Source organism: Linepithema humile, chromosome 5 (assembly GCF_040581485.1).
Source record: "Linepithema humile isolate Giens D197 chromosome 5, Lhum_UNIL_v1.0, whole genome shotgun sequence".
In the NCBI taxonomy this organism is placed as follows: Eukaryota; Metazoa; Arthropoda; class Insecta; order Hymenoptera; family Formicidae; genus Linepithema; species Linepithema humile.
This window is the reverse complement of record NC_090132.1, coordinates 24,887,608-24,902,258: the sequence shown is the minus strand read 5'-3', so window position 1 is coordinate 24,902,258 and position 14,651 is coordinate 24,887,608. Positions and strand designations below refer to the sequence as shown.

Sequence of the window (14,651 nt, the reverse complement as noted above, 5' to 3'; positions counted from 1 at the left end):
TTTAATTTTATTTAAGTAATGAAAGCGATTTAACAAAAAAAATATCATAAATTGTATTCAGTTACGATGTAGAATTGTCACATTAACATTGTTCATTCATACAAAAATTAGCTTTATTATTTTCCGCGCATTGAACGTCCTCATTATTTTCCACGATGAATATTTTGCAGATCCGCAAATATTTTTCAAATATTAAAGATATCATTCGACGCTGAAAATTCGTGTTTTCTAAATAGATACATTTCGGACTAAATACATATCATTTCTCGCGGCATTAAAATAAAGGGATATTTGAAATACTCCGCAAATTTTATTGAATCTCATTGAAAGCGATTGTTCCTTGATTAATTGAGTGCAATACCCAATATTGTTCATCAACCACAATAAAAAATTATTAATTCCACCACGGACATATTACACCTCGAAATGGAATGTATAGGAAATTGTGCGAAATATGAGATGCGATAACAAACACACGCATTCACGTACGATCGGGCCGCATTGTGACTTTATTACATTTGTATTGGCATTTACGAAATGCGTTTATAGCGGGGATTTTTCCGTGTGAATTTATTCCATAAAAATAACCAAATTTTGTTATAAAGTTAGTTGTAATTGGTTTTCAGACATTAAATCTGAAATTTCTTAAATGCATTTGCTTTCAAAAATAAAAAGAATTTTGAAAATTGAAGAGCCTTCAAGCCTTTTTTCTGAAAAAAATACTAGTGAAAGAAAACACATTTTATTATCTTAACAATCTATATTTTTATTTATACTTTTATAAAACTAAGAAATTTAAACTAAAATTTGTGAAATGTTATATCTGTTTGCAAATGTCATAATATCTTCGAAAATGATTCGTGAATCAATTTATGTGTACGCAGTGATTGTTCTACAAACAACTCTTAGTTGCTCATTAGAATCTGCGGATAGTAATGAGTTAATAACAAAGTTGCCTTCGATATATACATTGCTTAAATTGCTCATTGCCGCTGCCAGCCTGTCGTTAGCAGAAATTAATTCGTTTAATAACGTGCGACGCGAATTTATACTCGGTTAGAAGTTTGGCGCCGAGATCGACTTTGCAGCACCTTCAATTTCAGTTTATGTTAAGCCATTATGCTCGATTCATTTTATGTTGTAACCTAACAACTAGTCGTCGCGTTCCTATGGTGAACTTATTCGACACGCTAATTTACGGAATATGAAGGGAATTGCGAATCGTATTGCGGGAACTAATAAAACTTTCCTGATGTTTAGCGAGCGTAAATTAAATGCCACATGGCAAGAATTCGTTCGAGTGGATTTTCACTTGACGAATGGCAATGTCGGAGCGTTCAAAGCATCTGATTAATAAGTTAAGTCTCTAATTGCTAAAACAGAGGCAAAAGATTCTGTATCGTCGAAAACATGACGAAACGCTGTAATTATAACTCATCCTTTGAAATAGGAGAAGCTTTAATCAGCTTTTCTATAGGTTAAACATTAATGATGCGATTGAGTATTTTTTTTTCTCACGGTTCATTAGGACGAATCGCTGCAAAGAGCTTTTAAACTTTGTAATTTTTAAACTCTATAGTTTTTAAAATCACAAACAGACTCGTGCAAAATTGATCATGTTATTAGGAATAGTATCGAGGAGGGAATTAATGCATTTTCAATAACAAATTTTTAATAAAAAATTTAATAAATTAATAAAAAATAAATAATAATTTAATAAAAAAAGTTTGTTCTAATTCAGAGAAACATGATTCAGAACTTCTTAAAGAAAATCAGTTTTTCACACGGCGAGAACTTTATTACTTTGCTGCTTTATTTCCGGATTCAAGATGTATTTTGGTTTATTCGCCACGTGACGAAAAACGTGACACTGAACAAAAGCGTTTATGAAACATCCGAAACATCCCTCGATCTTTTATATCCGTGGCAATTTCGCAGCTCCGTCTTCGTTCATAGATACGCCTCTCACGTCGTGGATCCAATCGCTTTTTACTCTAGCGTAGTATAGCGAAACAACGTGAAGTCATATTGTGTTGGAAGTGCTGTCTCGGCAAGGTCTTAAGAAAACCTTTGGATCTTTACTACACGAAGAATTTCGAAGGGCGTACGAACATTCTTCGAAGGAGTCTGCTATGGTCAATTTCTCGCGCGCAAACTCTCCTTGGCATGTGCGAAACGATCTTTGCAATATTTTGAGCAATGAAACAGCGCAACACAGAGGTTTTAACGATCGATACAAATTGACGCAAAATTTTAGAAAACAGAAGTTTGAGAGATTTCTATATCAACCGACGTACGTAAAATGTACGCAAAATTGCTTTTGATTGAAAGACATGCTTGCTGCATTTTTTAGACAAATCTAATTATCGAGATAACTTTCTCTGGTATTACTTTCTTATTATAACAACTCTTCAATTTTAATGCCCTCCGCTTATTATAAAACCCTTGAATATTTCTGATATCTGCGAAATGTGTCAGTGGACTAAAAACGGTTTGCTTGGAATATCTATTGTTGGATATCCTTTAGGAATGGGACACCTATCTTTATTCGCGGTCTGGCTTTAGGTCACTAGCGTTGCGCGATCGTGAGAAAAACGATTCTACAGCGCGAAGATCTAGTCTGGTTTAAACATTAGACTACGCAATCGCGTTAATATAAACACGAGGTCAGGCGTGATCGAGTGACGTGCCGACCCAATCGCTTTCGTACGCGATCAAGTCCAATCTAAGAATGTCAGATGTCGTGTCTGACCGACGATCTCTAATTGCGAGGGCTGGTTACGAGTGTGCAGGATTACGGATACCAATATAGCCGGGCAATGCCTTAGCGGGGCCTCGCACACTTCAGCGGCCAATAACTTAATAATTGGGTCATTACACGAACGCTTTATTGATCGTTAGATTCAACTTAATCCCTGGCGGAGACCTTCGGGTGCAGCTACGAAGGATAAATTATAAAGCTATCGTGGAAACAGGGACGAAACCATTATTTCGTTAAAGCTTCCCGCTTATAAATTAACGACTCACGCGAGAATATGTAAAATTAGCGCGCTACATAAATATAATCAGCGACATTGGCGCGTGTGAATAAGCAACTTGTGGGAAATTAGATAACATTGGGTGTTGCTTGCTTATTGTCCGTTTCCTCTAATTTAATCAAGCGATTTGAAATAATGATATACGCGAGGAAAATCTGAAAATACTTGTTATTTCTGAGAATAAACTTTCCTAATCAATTAATGTTACAATTTCTGCAGTTTAAAGCAATCTATCAATATGCTAGCCTATATTAGAAATAGCTTGCATTAAGATTCAATCGTTTTAGCAATTCAATTAGATAAAAGCAGTATCACGAAATTATTAGTAATAATTTAAATAATTGATCTGTCACTTTGCATTACAATCTCAATTCTACATTTTCTCTTCTCTCTAGTTTTCCATTTTTTTTTATTTTTCCTCTCTGCTGTCTGTTCACTACTGTTCAGATTTGCGTAAACAAACACGAAACGACGTTAAAATAAAAAAAAAAACGAATAAAAGATAGAAAGTACTATGCAATGAATTTCGATATTGATAGATAACATCAGATAAAATAAATCTATTGATCTGTTACCACAGAGATTATGCTTTTTTCTCTGATGCTACTCTTATATTAAAATTCATTAAGTACGTGATATCCGTGATATCCGTGTTTCACTTATATTTTCATTTCAATGTTGTCATGTGTTTATGCAAAAATGAAACGACAGCAACAGGAGAAAAGATAGAATAAAAAATTTTTTTAAACTGTTATTACACTGATTTGTTTTATTCTACACAAACATAAATATAAATATAAATTATATTTTAACAATAAAATATATAATTATAAATTTTACACATAAAATGTAATCAATGCGAAACGAAAGATATAGAATTGCAATTTTTTCTAAAATTATCAACGTCAATTTAATGTTCATTATGTTGTTGTGACATTGAAGATTAATTAAGGCGAAGGGCAGTTTCGGCGGAGTAAATATTAGCAGCAAATATCGCAGCGCACGTTCGAGGAATATTACTCCGTGGATTTGCCTGCACTTTCGGACAATCCGATATTTGCCCCGGACTTGCGTTGATGTTGCGTAAAATTTACTCGCCATATTAACCATCCGGCGGCAATCCATTCGAATATTTGTATAACAAACGTTTGCGACCGCGATATGTTGAATTGTTCACCCCTAAGCAAATTCATAATCTATAACGCGTTAGTGCCCGTAATGGCGGCGATATTTAATAAGGCGAAGACATTTATAGGGCCGACCGAGTCATTTATCGTGCATAAATATGGTCGAGGAAAAAAAAAACGAGCGAGGCACTTACGTGGAATATTCTCAGGTGTTCAGGCTCTTAAGTATCCACATAAACCCTTCGGGATCATTTATCAAGTTAATATCAAACATTACGAAATTACATATCGCCGTAAATACGTACATTTCGATACATCTGGCAAATAATGTGCACACATTCTGAAAATTGCAATTCTCTAGAGTTAAATAAATCGCAAACTTTAAATAGAGAAAGAAATTTGATCCCGTTTATCATTTTATTCCACTCTCCTTCTCTTCCTTGCATATTCAGTTTTTCCTTCTTTTATCATTCTATTATTCCGCTACTTTTTACACTGCTATTGCAACCATTATTAAATGGCTCCAACTAATGCAATCTTTTATGAATTCATATTTTAATCAATACCAATTACTTTGCCGGATGACACGCGATTTGGTATTTTAATGGGGCTAAATTGCATTTACGGCGCTGGTCATTACGGAGACGTAATTACAGACTGAATTACTTTACTTATTAGTAGTTCCCGATCGAACCGGCTTGCTCAAGCATCTCCGATCGCGAAATAATGGACGCGCCCGAGAGTACTATCTAAGTTTAATCTAATGAAGTGTTTTGCAAGTACTCGTTAATTAATTCATGCCCAATAGCCGTCTACTGAGAAGTACCACCGCACTCGATAAACTTCTAACTTCTGTTTCAGATGACCTCTATAATTCCGGAGACACGCCGAGCAGCGTCGCCGTCGAGGGTGAGTTACTTTCAACCAATTTCCAAAGTTTTCGCGAACGGGCGGTTTTAATTGAGTGTGTTTAGTATTCATCTGCTATCGTATTTAAGGGATTAAAGGGAAATTATACAAGCTCACGTTCCCTTCGAGGCGAACTGCGCACGACTCTTCCTTTGACACTATATATCGTGGCTTTAGCAGTGTTCAACTCTCGGCATTAATATGTGTTCGCCGTGTGTAACAAGTGTTACTATGTCGAAACTTTCCGTCGTAAACAAATATGCCGCGTCATCGCTATTGATCGGCGAGAATAATCTAGCGGAACAAAGCGAAGGTCATGTCTATTAATTTTGATATAATTCTTGATCAAAATGAGATAATATCACTGTATTATTTGCTTTGCATTTGATATGAAAAAAGGAGAAAGAGAGAGAAAGAGAGAATACAGTACGAGTATTAAGTCTATTTGCGGAGTTTCTCATCAATCGAACTTGATTGATATCGTTTCATCTGATTTTCATAAACGCTGATAATTCGTTATTTTATTCAGCTTTGTCGCGGACAAATCCAATTATATAGAGTAAAAGCATTTTACAAAGTTACCAGAAAACATAATTATATTTGACTGACAATTATTTAATATTTACATTACCGATATTCGTTTTATACACTATGCAAGCTATCAAAAAATTGCGTTTAAAAATTGCCAATGACACTACCTCTCGCGATAATCGCGCACAAGCTCTGACATGTTTCGAAAGATTGCAATTAATTAAAATTATATTATTTGTCAATCAAAAATTAACTCAAAAATAAATACGAGAAATACATTTATTTTCTCGTAGCAGAGAATGAGTATTTAGACCGCGGCTTTGGATATGTTTAGATATATCACGGCTAAACAGAAATTCTTCTCACCGCTCTCTCCGCGATATCAGCGGTACTTGTGTTGCTACACTAATTACATCTCTTATCGGCGTTACGCATCTACCACGTTTCTTCGAGCCCGCTAGGTGCACAAGGAAACGGATAACCACCACTTCCGCCAATGTAACAGCGAGATAGTCACATAAGCAACTCAGCGTAGAATTGAATTATCTCGCAGAGATCGGGGAAAGGGTTCACGAGGGGTCAAGCAGTCGGCACTCGAGATGCACGGGATGGGGAAGGCTAATTTAATTTGGTGGGCGAGAGCGTTTTTCCCCATTCCTCTCTCTCTCTCTCTCTCTCTCTCTCTCTCTCTCTCTCTCTCTCTCTCTCTCTCTCTCTCTCTCTCTCTCTCTCTCTCTCTCTCTCTCTCTCTCTCTCTCTCTCTCTCTCTCTCTCTCTCTCTCTCTCTCTCTCTCTCTCTCTCTCTCTCTCTCTCTCTCTCTCTCTCTCTCTCTCCCTCTCTCTCTCTCTTCCTCTCTGTCTATCATGAGATAAGAAAGAAAAGACAGCTAGATAAGAACTTTCCTTTTTAGACAACTAATAGTTAATCCTTTTTCGCGCGGCGCATAACAAACGGCGCGAAAAGAGGACCAACTTTAACGACACGCGCCGAATAGCCATAATAAAAGGGAGACCTCGCGTATATCGCGGAACATTTGCGGCGGAACTTTTCACAGGGAATTTCCGACGCGGGAAGGCGCGTTAAAAAATTACACTTTTGCGTGTGTACCGTGAAATTGAAGTGGCAAGGTCGTTTTCCGTTTTTTACTTGGAGTTCGCATTGCGCCACTACCGGCCGGCTTCGTATTTCACTTGCGTCACTTTCGAGCAAGCCACTACTTCCCGTTGAAATTATATACCGGTAGCTGCATCGATCGTTATCTAAATTTCGAAATAAACGCACAACACCACTATCGACAATCAAAAGAGGGTTCGCTTTATTTTTATTAGATTCGTGAGATTTTGAGGGTCTCCAGAATTGAAGGGTTTTCGAGGGTCTTTAACCCAGTTTTTTTTAAACTCGAGAAGAGTTTAATTTAAATTTTTTTACGTTCTCTTTTTTTACCTTTTTTATTTCTAAATTAATTTTCTCAACTTTGTAAAAAAGTTGATTGATAAACTTTACAGTTGCGCTGATTTTTTCAAATCTTCCGTTTAATAATTATCTGCATTCACAAATTGTCGCTCACCGCTGCACGTCGCGACGGCTGATATTATTTCGAAGGCGAGAGAACAATTATATTATTTCGCGTAGTTGAGAGCCATGGGCAATTTAATTTGCCGAGCGGCCCTTCGCAAAGACGAGTGATAAAAACTTCCTTATTACTGCGTAGTCGTCGTGGTTGCCGTCGGGCGGTTGTTTTCAGCAAGTTTTCATGAGGAGTTTTCGTGGGGCAATTGCGAAAGGGAACAACAAAGAGTAATCGCGCGTTATACGACGCGGGGAAATTTGTCGATGCGATCACACGTGGATTAGTTTTAACCAAAGCCGATAGAAGACAAGATACACTTCATTAAATTTAACGAAACGATCCGCAAATCCTGATTCCTCGAGGCAATTTCTCTCTCGATTACCGTCAATATCCAAAGCTGTTAATGTATAAAGAATGACGTCGGTTTATGGCAAAGTCGCGTGTGCGGTAGCGGAAAACAAATGGATAAACTTTATCGAGACGCCTTTTATCGAATTTAATATTGTATTAAATCGTACCGTTATCTTTCTTTACGGGAAGAATTCTATACCGAAAAATAAAGTAAAGTATGACTTTATGAATAAGAGCTGTTTTTTATGTTTTCGAAACGCGTTGCTGAAAAGCCTTGATAAAACGAACGATCAAGTGAAAATCAGGACAATATCCTACAACACCATAATATAATGAAAGTACATTGTAATGAACGCGGAGATATAAACGCTTCCTGCCTGAAGCCGCTTCGTAGCGTGCACTTTATCCTATTGAAAGTGTCTCTTTCCTTGAATGGAGTTTCACCCTGCTTCGTATAATACCGAAGTATCACTTTCCTCTCACTTGCTTCCGGACAATGTGCTCACCACAATAGGGAAGCCACCGAGTTTCGTGCCTTTTTCCATGCTGTCGCTGAAATTCGCTCTCCAACATTCGTTTCAAAATGTCAACCCGTTAATTCTTCCGATATTTGCTTTTTATTTACTAAACCAAATATCTGATTATTTTCATATTTTCTATCTCGTTATAGAACGTTTAAAAATTTTTGAAAGAATTAATTCTGAATTTTTTTTTTTGTTATACATATTATACATATATAATTATATATAATTGTCAGAAAATGCATTTTTCTGGCAATGAAAAATGGTATGCACAGAAAATTAAATTCATCGAAATTTCTATTTTACTTTTCAACAAAAATTTAAAAAAAAAAAAAAAAACATATGAGAGTACTACAACGATTTTTAATTTAATATTACATCCAGATGCAATATTTGAGCCATACAGAAGCCAATATTTGTGTGTTAGCAGTCCAGAAGCTATATTTGACAAAAATCTACACACCTATTCCTTATTTAAACGAAATATCAGAAGTTGTGTGACGTCTGCGGCACTTTGTCAGTCGTACGCTTTTGACGAGGGACGCTAGGAGCGAAAGGGATTAGTGCGCAAAGCGGGAATGTGACGAAAGCAGCGAATAATCGGGCTCGTAGACGCGTGTATCTTTCGTCTTCTCGAGTTACAAAAGTCAACGGGGTATACCTTTCACGAACTTCTCGAGTATCTCGGGTGTCTTCAAGCGGCAGCTCTTCGGTGGTTTCCTTTTGACTCCGCCCTACCCGGCGCTTACCAAAAGCGTTATTTTGAAGCGTCCCTTTCTCCCGCGATCTTTTTTCCTCAGGGGCGCTACTCTACGTTCTGTTATTAAATAAACTTGCCGCTGTCTCTCTTCCGGAGAAGGGATTTTCTAGTAAATACTATGACGCGCCGGCAACGTGCAAACATTGGCAAACTTTAATATCGTCCGCGCGGGCATAATACAACATATTTTATTAAAGTGCACTGGAAAACACTGCGCCGTTATGCAAGCTGTCTCGCAGCGGGAGGTCTATAGCTCGGATACAATTTTTTTTTTTCAAGTGACAAGAAGTTTCTAATGAAACTATTCGCGTTGTCATAGCTATTAGTTATAAATTCAACAACGTGGTCGATAAAAGAGAAAATTTTTACTAATTCCTAATTGCTAATGTATAAATGCTGTGTTCTAACTTCTTTGATTGCGCAGAACTAATTTCTTTTTATTGAGTTAAGCTTTTGTGAATTACAAATAGCATTTTACTGGAGAAAAAAATTAACTTTTATTATTCTCCGTCCGATTAGAGCCGGCAAACAATTTTTAATTAAATATCGAAATAGTCAATCCGCTTCTTCAAGTAGGCATCTCGCCATTTTCGCTCTCGATGGAAACGGAGGGTAGAATGTAATAAGAGCTGCATAATGTAAGGGTGTAACGTTCATGGTGTTTTCGCGGAGCATCCCCGGGATTTATGTTTTTCCCCTGTCGCGACGGCGAGAGCGGGTAATCTGCAAGAAGGAGGACGAGGGGAAGACACGGGAAATGGCATCCGTGCGTACGGGGATCTCGAGCATATTTGCTTCGATAAAACGGATAGGTTGTCTCGAGTTCGCGGCAACGATCCTGTTTATTCGCGCCAGCCGTAGCTGCGGAGGTGAATGCGGTGGAGAGAGACTCGATGCCAGCTCGATGTAGGAAAATAGAAATTGAGCAAAGTAACAAAATGCCGGGGGCCAAATCGTCGTTCTCTGCAGAAAACGCTGCGTTGGCTTTCGGGTTTCTTTATGAAACAGACGAGCGACGTCGCGGCGTCGCCAGGTGGTGGTTTATAAAAATGATATCCCGCGCACGCGATTCTCTCCCGACGGTGAGATTAAGCCGGCTTGTCGATGCGCGCGTCAGATAGAATCTGTCAAAATGAGGAATTCTCTATCGAAGTTTCGAACGTCGAAATGCCGTCTCGTTGACAGGCGAGCGCAATAGGCGTCGACAATAGACGCGAATCGATACGAAAATAAAGACCGCCTCAGATTTATTGCCTTCGCTGAAATTTCATTTGCGAGATAATAAAAATTGATGGCAAAATAAGTTTAATTCAACGAACTGTTGTCTGCGCGACACAAAAAAGGAACATCGGGTATCGTTTTTTAATTTAGTAGACGCGCTTACAAACGCAGAAATATGACGTAAAAACGTATTTTTCGCGGAGTGATCTAATATGTCAATTGAATGAAATTTTTTTTTTTAACAGTTCGCATTTCATATCTGCCGTTGAATTTGCGAACAAACAGCCTGTCCAATTTAGGCGAATCAATTTTTTTCTATTACGAGCTTGTTACGCGCCTAAGTGGATCATGAAACTCCAGTCGGCGTTCTAAAGAGTAATCCAAGAAGTGTGGTCGGGCTGAGATTAAACCTGGATTAATTTATTGCTCTTTCCCCTCCCCTGATAGAAACTATTTCCTTACAAGAATTGATTTCATTAGAAGCTTGTTCCCGCTTTAAGTGGATTGTTAAACTTTACAGTAATTCGAGGGACGCGCGGGATGTCGCCGGCCGTGTATTAATTTACCACCTAGATAGAACTGCTTTTGCGAAAGAATTAATTTCGCCCTTACTGAAATTTCTTCCGAGCTTAGGATCCACAAAGGCGAGTCGGTACAGTCGCGCGCGCTCGAAATCTCGCTCCATTTTTGCGAGAAGATTTACGACTACGTTTGCTCGCAATCGCAATGACCCGTTTACTGAAATGGCATTATCAGAAATACTATTCTAATTATATATATATCCGCTATAATTTTTGAGTTAAAACTTCTACTTCGAAAATGGGAGATTTAATTTACGAAATTAAGAGAAATCGTTATGTCAAAAGTTGTTATATTTTGCTACATTTCCAGACTATTGTCGAAGTGCAACTGAGAGATAGACTTCCTTTCGTTATAAACTTCAGATTGAGACTTATTCAACTTATTTGAGTTGGAACTTGGTCGAGCACTCGCTGAAAATAATCCAAGAAGCGCGCTTAACGGCGTTGACCGCGTCGTTACGGGCGTCTCGAGGGAAATTCGCGGTTCCTGAAGGGAGCTCCGATTGTCCGAGAAGAAGATGCTGTCGCGAGACGAAATGGAAGCGATTGCACGGAAATGTCTAACAAATCCGTTTGTTAAAAAGTTGCCATTCCGGCGTTCTCGCACGGCACGATCGTCAATTATTACCGATGTCACGCAAGAAACGGCTTTTCTCTTGCGGATCTCGCGGCGCGTTTTCGTGACGTTAATCCTCGTCGGGATATAACGACTGCTGACACTTGCGAAACGAAGGCACCAAATGTTACCTCAAACGTGAGCAAGCCGTCAAGTCGCGCGTGAATCCTAGTCGTCGAGAATGCACAATTACACCTCTTAAAGCACGATTAAATAATTCCGGGGAATTAAGGTCTCAACGCGCGGTTTTAGTGCGTACAAACCTCCCCAGACTGTACAAGATGGATACATCTGGTATGTTTCAATGTTTAGGCGTGTTAACAGGAGGACATAGATTATTAACGATATCCACTCTCGAATTTGTTCGATCGATCGTGGAACAATTGAATTGGTGATTGAGTTTGTGTCATTAACACACGAACAATATCGATGTTGTGCGACAGAAAGCTTTCAAAACGTCAATAATATATTTAGCCCTTTGTATTGCACTTGTAACACTGCGCTGTAACGTTATTAATCCTCGAATGTAGAAGTATTGTGTTATTATATCCTACAAGCTAAATATTTATAGGAAAAGGGTTGATCAAATTAATTTAAATTTTATATAAAATTCCATTTTTTTTATCAAACATGAAAAAGTCGTCAATTGAACTTTGAAATGTGTTCCTGACAGATTCACGTTATTCTTTCTTCGCGAGCGAATTGAGATTCTCTTGACATCATTCTACTTTCATCGTTCTATCTCTCATTCTCTCTTTCTCCCCATCATTTCTCGCGCCGTTCGTTCTCCCGACACGGTTTGCGAGTAATAGCAAGGAACGACGGGACCATCTCGTCTGTAACTTTAGAGCAACGTAAAATTATACGCGTGGGTGTCCGTCCTTCTGCTTCTGCCGGTTTGGATGGCTGGCTGGATTGACCTAAGTTCTCACCGCTTCCATCAAGTATGGGTGGCAAGCGTTGCGTCGCTTCGCCAACTGGTGATAATTCCCGGTTACGGCCACCTTATCGTCGACGCGGTTTTTACGTGGCACGCCACTTCGCGAAAATAGTCGCAAAAAAATGTGAACAAATTGTCGCTCTCTCGAGTTGAGATTTGATCGTCGCCTCTCCTCGCCAGCCGTAAGAAAAATCGCTGTTACCAAAATATTCGCTTTCTTTCCGTTGTGCATTAAAAATTTGTCGCTCTATGTCTGTTTTGTTAACAATTTTAAACGGCAAGTATTCATTTAATAGAATTATAATTAAATTTGTAACAGTAAGTTTTGCTGGAAAACATCGATGCCAATGCAATCTTTTATATATATATTCTATCTTCGATATCTTCAAATAGCTCACCTATTATATTATTGAAAGCGGAATCCGGCGATATCAGAACTTTTTTAAAATGCTCGGAGCTTTTGCTGTCGATTTCCAAATTGATGTCCTACTTTCTTATAACTCAGACTGCGTCGGTACTAGATTCTAAAGTTTATTTCTAATGTAAATACATTAGAGAAAGTTCGATGCGCATCGTCGTCGTCGTTTAATGCTGCCGATAATGCAATTAATTGATTCATTTAGTAACAGCCGGCGCTTTGCTCGTAAGCGCATTGAATTAGCACGTGTATTTGTCCTCTGCTTTTAACAGAATTACACGGTGCCTCGTTAAATGCAACAACGCTTTTGGCCAATGTAGCGTTATGAATATCTAATTTCCGCGGTTATTTCACTTAAAAATTTATTACCAAAATGGAACCTGCCTTTGACAGGATTATATATGTAATATGTTAAATGCACTTTGCGCTTGATTAAAATAGAATCGTAAGCTTCATTATGAGTGTTCGATTTGCGGTCGCGTCGTTGAGAAAATGGATATGTGAGTTAAAACAAACGCAGGATTTTTAAAGGAAACTGGAATGGGGATTTTAAGGAAAGCGGAATTGTAGAAGATGAAATTTCATGAAGGAATCCGCTAGATAATCCCAGTAGTAACGCGTAAAAAAGTCCGAGGTTTCTGGATCTGCGGCACGTTTTCTCTAATTACAACACTTCTGCGAAACGATCTCCAATACCCAATCGTTTTACGTCATTAACGACCGTAAGAGAATCGAGCTGCAGAAGAGAATCCAAGTTAGATGAGAATGCGGAATTTGATCTTGGGAACGTTCCCTCGCATTTGATCAGTCGTAAATTCACCTCAAGACTCGGAGAAAGCTCCCGAACGGTTTCTTTTGAAATTAGTTATTAGTATAATGAATGAATGGCAATGATTGCGTTAGTAATGAAATTCAAATTTGAGTTAATTAAATCTTTATAAGATTTTGAGCGATTATTTATCGGCAAGTAAACTTGTAGTATTCATATAATTAATCAAAGCATCTTATGTATAATATAACAATGCAATTCTTGAAATTAATATTCGCAAAACATGTAGCGAATACGCTTGTTCTAATAAATATTATAATTAAATTTACGGGATTAAATATATGCGCCACTAACGGTTAGAAATCTCGGAAAGATTGCTCAAGTCCAACGCAATAAAAAGTTTAGAGAATTTTATTACTACAGATTCTATATGAAGATCCGGATGTGCTCGAACGTAAAACAGTCTATAAACCTTTTTTCACCTTACATCTGGCCAAAGAGGTAGTCGTGACTTAAATCTCGCATTAGGACTGGCGGCATTAACGACCGGAAAGGGGCGAGCCTGTGAAGCGAACGAAATCAGAGCTCGAGGATAGGATGGAATTCGATCGCAAGTCACGAAAAGCGGCTCCTCCAGCGAGACCTGTAGTTCGTCCTTGAATCGGCGAGGGATAAAGGAGCAATCAATCTGACCTCCGATGTGCCGCTTCCTCTACTTTTCTACTCTCTCTCCCTCTTTCTCTCCTCCTCCTTCTTTCTTCTTTTTCTCGTACGCGTTCGCGGATCCGAGGCAGTTTTCGCGATTTCTTGGAAAATCTCGGTGAAAGTCGAAAAGACGAGTCGGAGTCCTTCGAGTTGCCCGACACGTCGTGCGAACAAATTTCTATTGTACATCGACAATGGCTCCGGCGGGCCGCGTACGTCGCAGACATAAATAACGAAAGAGCCAGCCGAGGAAATCCGCAGACACTGCGCGCGCCCTTCTTCCGTATTCGGAAATTCAATTTTGATAACGCTCGCCAGAAGGTAAGGTACTCGGGATGGCCGATTTCTATCTTCCCTGGTCGTCCTCCATTATCGCGAGAGTCTCTACCCCCCTTTTCTGCAGTTTGTTTCCCCGCACCCTCGCTCGTCCCTCCGCGCGTTCCTTCTTCATCGTCACATCTCTCTCTCTTTCTCTCTCTTTTTTGTATAATCGTCGATGATATGCGGTCCTTAGGGTCCGATATGCCGCGCTGAAAGCTGTTACTTTTATGTCCAATCTATCAATCGTGACATCTTACTTTAACGAAATTGAG

General features: G+C 38.7%; 1 protein-coding gene and 1 long non-coding RNA gene across 12 annotated transcripts in view; one reads left to right on the top strand and one right to left on the bottom strand.

Annotated features, from left to right (window-relative positions):
- The window catches only part of LOC105675150 (cysteine-rich motor neuron 1 protein), a 255,196-nt gene that overhangs the window by 39,876 nt on the left and 200,669 nt on the right, over nt 1-14,651 (top strand). For all 11 annotated transcript variants that reach the window (XM_067354884.1, XM_067354883.1, XM_012372062.2 and 8 more), the window contains exon 5: nt 5,027-5,074. In XM_067354884.1, coding sequence (XP_067210985.1) covers nt 5,027-5,074 — 48 coding nt within the window. The remainder of the gene's footprint in view (nt 1-5,026; nt 5,075-14,651) is intronic.
- The window catches only part of LOC105675151 (uncharacterized), a 58,938-nt gene that overhangs the window by 31,530 nt on the left and 12,757 nt on the right, over nt 1-14,651 (bottom strand). The gene's annotated exons all lie outside the window — the stretch shown is intronic.